The sequence below is a fragment of the Anoplopoma fimbria genome, chromosome 11 (genome assembly GCF_027596085.1).
Source record: "Anoplopoma fimbria isolate UVic2021 breed Golden Eagle Sablefish chromosome 11, Afim_UVic_2022, whole genome shotgun sequence".
In the NCBI taxonomy this organism is placed as follows: Eukaryota; Metazoa; Chordata; class Actinopteri; order Perciformes; family Anoplopomatidae; genus Anoplopoma; species Anoplopoma fimbria.
In genome coordinates, this window is record NC_072459.1 from 9,782,166 (window position 1) to 9,792,359 (window position 10,194).

General features: G+C 40.1%; 1 protein-coding gene across 2 annotated transcripts; it reads right to left on the reverse strand.

Annotated features, from left to right (window-relative positions):
- Positions 1-587: 587 nt before the first annotated feature.
- On the reverse strand, positions 588-9,429 carry gaa (alpha glucosidase). Of its 2 annotated transcripts, XM_054607152.1 has the most exons (19): positions 8,510-9,428; positions 7,685-7,836; positions 6,789-6,954; positions 6,285-6,381; positions 6,059-6,178; positions 5,728-5,846; positions 5,336-5,467; positions 5,000-5,110; positions 4,792-4,905; positions 4,516-4,600; positions 4,185-4,302; positions 3,686-3,819; positions 3,306-3,457; positions 2,972-3,120; positions 2,718-2,859; positions 2,499-2,597; positions 1,678-1,842; positions 1,340-1,492; positions 588-1,123 (listed from the first exon to the last, which is right to left on the reverse strand). In XM_054607152.1, the coding sequence occupies exons 1-19, from the start codon at positions 9,029-9,031 to the stop codon at positions 1,058-1,060; spliced, it is 2,796 nt and encodes a 931-aa protein (XP_054463127.1). In that variant the 5' UTR covers positions 9,032-9,428; the 3' UTR covers positions 588-1,057. The 2 variants fall into 2 exon arrangements, with proteins under 2 accessions (XP_054463127.1, XP_054463128.1); XM_054607153.1 differs by lacking the exons at positions 588-1,123; positions 1,340-1,492; positions 1,678-1,842 and adding an exon at positions 1,894-2,015 and having other exon boundaries at positions 8,510-9,429.
- Between the last annotated feature and the right edge of the window lie 765 nt (positions 9,430-10,194).

Genomic DNA, 10,194 nt, shown 5'->3' on the forward strand with positions numbered 1-10,194 from the left:
ACCAGAGATGGAGTCAGAGTATTTCGTCACACAGCTGCTGAAGGCGTCACTTGTTTGTTTAAAAAACGATTTGAGTTCAGGAAATTAATAATTTATCTCCTTTCCAAAACAACAATACACAATTTACTGCCTTCAATCTGTAAATGTAGTTGTTTTGATCAAAAAATAAATTCCCATGTGCAATAAATTGTTTATATATTCAATAAATCATGTACAATTATGGTGGTATTTGCAATTGCTACTGCACCTACAGTAGCAGTCAAAAGAAGTTTGGACACCTTCTCATTCAACTACTTTGAAGAATCTAAAATATACATTTTATTTTATATATTCTGGTTTGTTGAGCATTTGTTTGTTTACCACATAATTCCATATGTGTTCCTTCATAGTTCGGATGTCTTCAATATTAATCTACAATGTAGAAAAATATAAAAAATAACCATTGAATGAGAAGGTGTGTCCAAACTTTTGACTGGTACTGTATATTCAATAAATCATGTACAATTATGGTGGTATATGCAAATGCTACTGCACTTTCATGTTGTATTATGTTGAGAAAAAGCAATGGCTCAAACTGGTTTTGTGGATCTCATTTCAGAGACAGTATGAAACAGTTTATTCAACATCTTAGGAGAATATCAGTAAACAATAAGCAAATGAAACCTTCTGATTATTTCTCACATTCAGCCCTGTAGATACATTTATTTTTATAATGCACTTCAGTAACAATAACATATAAACACGATTTTAGAAAAATACAAAGAAGTATAAACAGTCTCAGAAGTTATATACATTTACAAAGCATCACATGGTCTTGATTCGGTGTAGCAGTTAGCAGCAAAAACGACCTTGCAAGAAATTGAGATAAGTAAAGATAATGGCTCCCTTTGTTTTTAAAAACATGCTAATTACAGAGCATTTCATTTGGAAAAAAGAGGCAACGCAAGCATAACGTGCATCTCAAGCTCCAGGATGGTTGACATGGCTCAAAGAAATCAGCTGGTGTGAGTGCAGAAAAGTGCAGCTGATCTTTACAGCAGTAAATGCAAAGGCTGCATCAGAGAGCCCATTGGACTGTAAACACCTCTGACATGGGCAAAGCAATGCTGGTCACTGTCAAAACCTGCGGTGGGAGAAAGACACAAACAAAGTTCGACTCAATGGTTATATTCTTTGACACAAAGACAAATGGCTGAAAAACATGATGAGTAAAAAGGGAGGACAAACACAAATACATTTAATACACAGGAGGAGACATACAGACACTTATCTGCAGAATGACATCATTATCTTTCCGATAAACTCCAGAGGAAGCAGAGCTGAGTCACACAGATCTCACCTTGGTGTCACTGCGGTACGTGAAATCCCTGACTCTGTCCCCATTGGCTAATACATATAGTGGTGGTGAGGGAACCCCGAACACCTGCAGCCCCCCGAGCACCAGACCATCCAGGGCCCCATTCAGCCTGAGAGGATCACCCACCACCTGAGACTGAAGATGACATTACGGGAACATCAAGAGGGGTTTTGTCTGAATTTATCAGGTCAAGTTAAAGGGTTTCAAGCATTTAAACAGAATTTCATCATTCAGAAAAGAAAAGAAAAGTATTGCAGTTAAAAGCAAAACATTGTCTCTGCAGCTTTCCCAATGCAAATATCACTTGTCTCTTTTCCTACCTGCCCAGCGGTGAAGATAACGTAACAATAATTTCCCATTTCGAAAGTGTTAAGTGTGTCCCCGTCATCCCAGAACAGGTCGCCCCGGGCCCAGCCGCCTGCTGACAGTGCCACGGTCAGGAAGAAAGGGTTTCTGCGCGAGACGGCGGTTGTCAAAGCAGGCTCCTTCACAGGCACATCAAAGAAAACATGATGAAATTATACGAAATGCAGCGGTGAAGATAACGTAACAATAATTTCCCATTTCGAAAGTGTTAAGTGTGTCCCCGTCATCCCAGAACAGGTCGCCCCGGGCCCAGCCGCCTGCTGACAGTGCCACGGTCAGGAAGAAAGGGTTTCTGCGCGAGACGGCGGTTGTCAAAGCAGGCTCCTTCACAGGCACATCAAAGAAAACATGATGAAATTATACGAAATGCACTCTACTCCCTGAAGTGTTTCGACTAGTTTTCAGCTTTAAGACATCAGTCAGGATGTCATGATAGTTATAGTTCAAAAAGACCTGATACAACATTTAATCATACACGTGAATGTCACATCAATTTTACTGAAAACTAAGGTTTCTGCGTAGATAAAGAGGTAACAATTGTGTTTGAAAAAAGTTATTATACTTTACACCAGTCTCAGCTAAATAGAAGGAGCAATTATAATAGGAATTCTGGGTACTTGTTTCCGAAGTTTAAATTGTGCATTGTGGATTTTTCCAACCCTGAAATATTTAATCAATAATTCATCTACCACATGTTGTCTCCCACTGAACTAAAAATCAAACAGAGAGTGTTAAGGTCAGTAACATGAGCTGCGTGTTGGCAGCAGACACCCACCTGCTGGGGGATAATATGTCCTTCCCTCACATGGAGGTTGATGGTGTCCAGAGGTGCTGGCAGGAGCAGGTACTGACCCTTACTGTAGAAAGGTTGACCCTAGTGAGCAAAACACAAATGAACAGACCTCAAACAGAAACAGGTGGACACTTACAAAAAGCCTTAAACATGGCTACCTTTAGCAGTAAACAAACAATAATAGATTGGAGTTTGGCTCACATTGTGCAGGCTGTACCAAGTGCCAGAGGGCAGGTAAGCAGCCAGCTCTACCACCCCTTGCTCTAAGACCGGGCTGATGAGGAGTGAACTCCCCCACAGGAACTGTCGGTCTATGGCCTGACAGTTAGCGTCAGTGGGAAACCTAAGAAGGACGGATAGACAAGGAGCAGAAAAAGTCTATGTCATAAAAATAGAAGCATGTGGTCTCGGCCTTTTAATTTACATAGGACAATGAGGATAGAGAGGACACATACTCCATAAAGAGAGGCCTGGCCACGGTGGCAGCAGAAGTGTGTGCATGGTGGAAGAGTGTGTAGAGGAAAGGAAGAAGGGAGTAACGAAGGTTCAACGCACTCCTCATGGCTGCTTGGGCCTTCTGCCCAAATACATAGGGCTCCTGAGGCTGAGGGGACACACAGAAACACGCAGACAATGACACGATATAGAGTTACCTCTATTCATAATACATGAAACAGATGGACTGCTCTAGAGGCAGTGGAAAAAACATACAGGACGGACCCTGACGTCCTAAAACACTGCTTTAACTTGTAAAAAAATGCACATGAATTAACAAAATCTCTGTCTCACAGCGTTTGGTTTGTCATTGTGGTTTCTCATAAACGGGTAGAAGGCCCCAAGCTGCATCCATCGTACACACAGCTCCTCGGTGGTGTTCCCTCCAAAGCCACAGATGTCCGCCCCCGCGAGGGGCACGCCGAACAGGCCGAATTGCAGCACCGCTGCAGGGGGGACAGGTGCAAAAGGTCAGTTTAAAACCATCAAATGTTCTCTGGCCACTTAAAAAGAGATATATTTTTCTTTATTCTACCACATACAGATAAGTTAAACTAGAGCCATCTCAAGCCATTATCCCACTGAATAATCACGTTTATTCAATTGTTGTTTTGCGTGACAATGCTTGATCATCATAAAAGCACAGTGTAATGACCCCTCAGACATCTCCTCACCGGGGATGGAGTATCGAAGCTGCTCCCAGTCGCTCCTGACGTCTCCTGTCCAAACTCCAGAGAAGCGTCCGATGCCGGGGAAGGAGGAGCGAGACAGGACGAAGGGTCTCTTCCCTCGTACCTTCATGAGAGCACTGAAGATGGCAACCAACACCGGGATGAATGCAGTATACAATTAAAAAAAATAAAAGCCAAAGAAAAACTCAGTTTTTCTGTTGTTTCATTTACACAGTACACTAGCAACCATGCAAGAGGAATTGAAATTTGAATAAGTTATACCACTACTTAGTACCACTACTATGTTTTGTTCATACGACACATTGTTGATCCACCTTTAAACTAGACTAGAATGTAAAAAAAATGCATTGCTTTCCTGTCAATTGATTGCTACTTGCTGGTATTAACTTATTTTATTCAGCTACTTACAGTGAAATAACTAAGTTCCCACAAAGCTAGCTCTGCAAACTGCATCTGCATCTGCATCGCGGCATGGTCTAACCTGTGCGTGGCATAGGCTTCAGTCAGTCCGTACATATTGTGCAGGTTGTAGTGGGTGGACAGCTTCTGCTGAGCCGACATACAAAGAGTTCCCGAGTTCAGCTGGCCCCCAACCACCCCTGTTAGACAGTCAGAGACACACAAAGGTTACAAATGAATGCAACATTTATAGCAATGAACAGATCAGTTACGCATCTATAGTCATTTACTTAGTATCTTATACAATTTCCATATATGTACTTCAACATATAAACTGACTACAAATGTAAAACCAATAACGTTTGTATGCCTTTAAATGCTAGTAATGTGCAACACTGATCCAATAGACTTACTGGGTGTGTAGGGCGGGTTCTCAAGATCACTGTCAGGACAGCCCTCCACTGAGCCCTGCACAAAACTGGCTGGTTCATTCATATCCTGGGGGGTGAATGGGAGATTAGCAATAGAGGATAAGTTATTCTTTATGTGGGTTTTAAAGGTGCACACAAACTAAATACAACCAGTCATGCACAGATCTCAGAACAAAAAAACCTGAAATACCTGAGGTCTTATGTCTAAGTGATAGTATCTGTGTCTTTATAACCTGGGCTCTGTGTTTGAATACTCACAATCCACAGACCATCCACAGGAACTTTAGAATGAAAATCTCTGATGCAGTCCTCCCACCAGCGCCTGGTCTCTGGGTTGGTGAAGTCGGGGAAGGCAGTTGGGCCCGGCCAAACCTAGATACACAGTGTTTATATGTGTATGACATCAAACATCACAATGAAAAAGAAAAGCATACATCCCTAGAAAAAAAAAAAAAAGAAGTCTAACCTTCCCTATCAGGATGTGTCCTGTGGCATTTTTAATGAAGACGTCTCGTTTCAGTCCATCATCAAAGGGCGAATAAGTCCCAGGGGGGCTGGTGCTGCTGATCCCCGGGTCCTTAGACACAAACCAGGAGGGCAAGTTAAGGACGTTTTGCTGCCATCTACTGGAAAAACATCGTAATGGTCAATGATTACTTGTGCTCATTTAAAGAACTACACAATACTAAAAACTATTTAAACAATTCATGCATGTGTTTTTTTTACTTTTTGAATGAAATGTTAAATTATTAATTCAGCATCAGCAGTTTGTGAGGTCTTTTAAAACTAAAAGATGTCACACCAGGATCAGGATGTACTTCAGGCCTCTTTCATGGAATTCCTCCACCATCTCTGGGAGGTCCCCAAATCGCCAGGGGTCAAAGGTGAATACCCTGCCCTTATTTGCATAGTCCAGATCATTCCACTGCACATCCTGGTGATGAAAAAAACCCAGAATAATCTCAATTTGATGTCAGTATTGTGCAATACTGATGATAACTTAAAGTATCTGAGGGTGTCACAACAAACTATCGTGTGTTATTAAGTGTTGATTCGACTTGTGTTTAAATTATTACTGACAATTTTCACAGATCCACAAAACTTTGTACATAATAAATGCACATATGTAGGAAAAAACGGGGGCTGTAATATTCACTTCCATTTTAAAAGGAGCTTTGTGAGTACTTCATTTACCATGGGAAATGCTGCATTGTGCATGCGTTGTGCCACATGTCGGGTAGTAATAGTGGTTGTGTAACCCCAGCGACACAGATGAAAACCCAATGACCAATAGGGAGGCATCATAGGATAGCCTGGGGGTAAAGAAATTGCACAAGGGAAACACAAAAACAACTCAACTCAAATCAACTCTTTATCAGGTTACCTTAGGGCTTCTTTAAATATGACGTAGACAAGGATTCACAGGTTTCCACTTAAAAACTACACATCTATATATATATACATATATATATTTCTCATGCTTCCTGAAGATGTGTTACTGAATGTCAACACTGAAAAGACATACCAATGACCTGAAGGTACTGTCGTATAACACTTTGAGGGTCAGGACCCAAGAAAACGTAGAGGTCCAGGATTCCTCCGATAGCCACCCAGGTGAGAGCCGGGGTCGGCTGCAACATCACTTCTGCACGGACATTTGGAAATATATTCAGCAACAATTAGTATTCTCACATGCAAGAAAAAGAAGTTGGGGTTCTGTGTGTGTCTTATTGGAAAGGATAGCTTGGTACCGATGGCATTGCTGTTGAGAAGGAAAACTCCATGTGCCAAGCCATCCTCCTCCTGTACTATGTAGAATGGGTGGGAGCCATAGAGGTTAGCATCAGCCTGCAGAGAGAGACAAGTGGCAACATTTACAACTTGAACACACATTCGGAGAGAGGCAGGAAATTACAAACGCCTGCATACAACTTTATTTAAAGGTTTTAAATCTTAGTTTTAATGTGCTATGATTTAAAAAAAGAGGATTATTATATTTTACATAATGGACATCACTGACTACTTGCAATCTCGTATCATTGTGGGCAATTCAACCAAAGAAAGATGTCCCCTGCTCTGATTTTTCAGAAGTGTAGGTTTAGGGTGTTTTGGAGACTGGAAGAGGTGAGACTACATTAGAGAAAAATTAACTATTTGTGCAGCAGGAATATCTTTTTTTTCCTGTTTCAGATCTTGTTAATTATCTTTTGAACCTTCAGATTTTTCTTGTGACCCCTTATCTGCAAAAGACTCACATGAGGCGCCATGTCTCTGTTCCACAGAGTCAGAGAAGTCCAGTTCAGGTCCAGCAGGAGGGAGGTGTAATGCTCCCCGAGACCAGACACGAGGGAGGATGCCAGCGCGGTGGACAGCTGCAGGTACTGGTCAGCGAACAGCAGAGGAGCGACTGTGGTATTCATGCTGGACAGGCAGGACACAGAGAACAAGAGAAATTTAGTGAGTTTCATCTACCTGTACACGATGTAATGCAAACACATTATAATATAATTCAATCCAGTACAGCACTGCTGCAAACCACAACCTCAATAATAACTACATAGTTTAATTAATACCTTTCTGATAGTGTCAATCAAAATGGAATATTATTATATTCGTACAGGAAGAGCTGTTGGATTCGACCACATTAGATTTTGCACGTGTTGCTAATAAAAGTGGCCCCAGTGTAAATAAATATTAGAAAATATACTGTTTATAAAGCTAAATACAATATACAAATGTACTAAAAAGATTAAGTAAAATTAGTAAAATAAAGTACAAAATTGATCAAAGTTTTGTACTCTCTCTTTCTCTCTCTCTATATATATATTAACATTAATATATATATGTATATTAATGTGGCCTCCACCTTCTCATTCATTTTAAGAGAAGTGTATTTATATATATGCATTACAAATATTACAAATGTTAAATATTACAGGCATATAAATATACATTGTGGACGTAAAATGATAAGAAAACACTGTGTAAAATGGATTGTATGAAGGAGTGAACACACTGCAAGTAGATACAGCAGGAGCAGGCCCTATCTCACTTGTTAATAAGGATAGACACAAGTATGACTACACAGACCGTTTCTATGATGTCATTTATATAATTGTAATTGTAAAAACAACTGTACAGAGCTACTCACATCACCCTTCCATTGGATTTGCGCCGCACTATGAAGCCAAATGGGTCCGACTGGTATTCAGTGGAATAGAGGGCATCCTGAGCATCAGCTTTGCTCTGAGGAACACCAGCTGGAAGTTTGACTTCATATCGCTGAGACGATGGGTCCTTTAACTGGAGAGAAAATAAGTGTCAGTCTAGTTTTTACCAGCATACAGTAATGAACCCATGTGTATAGAATAACAGAAGGTCTTATCTCTTGATTTCATACATATGAAGGAATAAAGGAAGTTTTTAATATTGAGTTATTCACGACAATGCCCAGCCTGCATCAGCTTACAGTATACCAAAAATCCTTATAAGCCAGATTCAGAGTGCTGCAAATGTATTTTCAAACAAAACTTTCAAACAAGACATTCATTAGCTACAACAAAATATAAAATAAAATAAAATAAAAAGCTGACAACATTTTTACTACAAATTACAAGTAAATACTAACTAAATAGTCCATCGTGCCTTCTTTTCTTGGCTTTTGAGACAATGCAATGTTTAATTATCTTTACACCATATTCCAGAGTTTCGTTAAGTGCCATTTCATAAAAAAAATGAACTATCCTAAATCCTCATAGTATTTACAAGACAAAATAAAACGGGACTCACTTTCCCCATCCTACCAAATCACACAGCTCACACAATCTGCTTTCCTCTTAAATGTTTTTAACAACCTCAATGTTATCATGGAAATACACATTTTACTCTTTCAATACATTTCCCACTCAAACTACATACTTAACATGCACATCAACAGGGAATTCAAATGGGACCTTGTGCACACCGTGGTACTCACAGTGAGATGAAAGCAGCCTGCAGTCTCTTCTGTGACTTCTAGGTGTAGCGTGGAGATTTCTCTGGGGAGATGTGAGCTGGTGGCTCGGCTCAGGGTGGCCTCCTTGCCTCGCATGGTGGGAGTGAGGGGACCCATTTTGTAGCCAGGGTACAAACTGGGGTAGAAGCACCAAGGTGGTCCTGCAGAGTCAGGCAGAGGGGCATAGCAGCACCCCCTCTCCTCACACTCTCCCTGGCTCAGAAGCCTGTCCCTGGCACAATCAAACCGGCTCTCTGGGGACACGGTGCATTTATCATCTCTGGAAATATCAGTCTCTTTCGAGCTTTCTGTGAGGACTCCCCTTGTTTCCACTGTATTATTCTGCAGTTTTGTTGGATTAATACCAAGTCTTGCATGTGCTTTAGTGTTATTGTGCCTTGCAGAGTCTGATCTAACCAGTCTGGTCTGGTGGATGCACAAGTGGTTGATGTACAAACATGTGAGGAGGAGCACAGCTACTGTTGAGTTAGACAGCAGACCCATATCAAGTTGTGCCTGCTACTGCAAACTATGGCTACAAACAGCTAACAGAAAATCACTTACACTCAGTCTATCGAGCAGTTCAGCGTCGATCAAAGCTGTTATTTAACATTTCTCTCACTAGTGTCAGGAAACAAGTTGTGTTGCAAGGAAGCGGACAAGCAGAGTGTGACTGACATAAATTATATACGACGAAATCATTTGTGTGCAGAAGACGATCCAGAGTGCAGCCAAACTATGGCAAGCACAGTGGGACAAAAGCGCTCAAAAACCACCACTGTTACTACGTCACCTCCTTTCGCCTTTTTTTTTTTTGTGAATGAACGAAAACAGCAACAGACATGTATTGTCAGTCATGACACATAAACGTTTCATACAATGAATTAAAATAGATTGTTTAAAAAAATCAAGGTTATAAGGTCCTTAATATGATGTCAAATTTTTTATTTATTTTTTCTGTTCCTGAATCAGTATTGTACAGTCTAAAATATAAAGTGACTATATATATATATATATCACACCAAAAACAATCAAGATACATAAATAGCACTTGTGGTAAGAGGATAAATATGTGTAATTTAATTTTTGGTGTGAACTGTACCTTTAAATATTCAAATACTCTGTGTTGTTGCTATAGTGACTGTATATAAGGGTTGTTGCAGCAAACTCCTAAAAAGTAGATATATGTGCCATTTACCAACTCAAACTTTTTTATGTCAAAAAAACATTTATGTAAGTACCTGATGACCACACACTGATTAAATTGAAGTACATAAGCCAATAAAGAATATTACCTGTGTGTGCAACCATTATAACAACATGTTTGATCCCCGTCTTCGCACCATGTCAAAAAGTTATTCACTGACTTTAAGTCATGAAATATCTCAAATAAGGTTGTTTTTAAACTCATTTGCCATGCAACTGTATTAATCCTGTATTGACCCGGTTTACGAGTGAAGAATACCTCCAACTATAGCTACATTCAAACTGTCACCATTTTATAATTTCTAAGCTACATGGCTTAGCTCCAACATGTGCAGTGGGGATCACAATTAAAGGGTTAACAGACAAAGCTCTTACACTATAAAATGAATGTCTTCATAGGGCTATCACTATTAGTTGAACTTCAAAGGTCAGTTTAATAGGATTGACAACATAAAACAAAC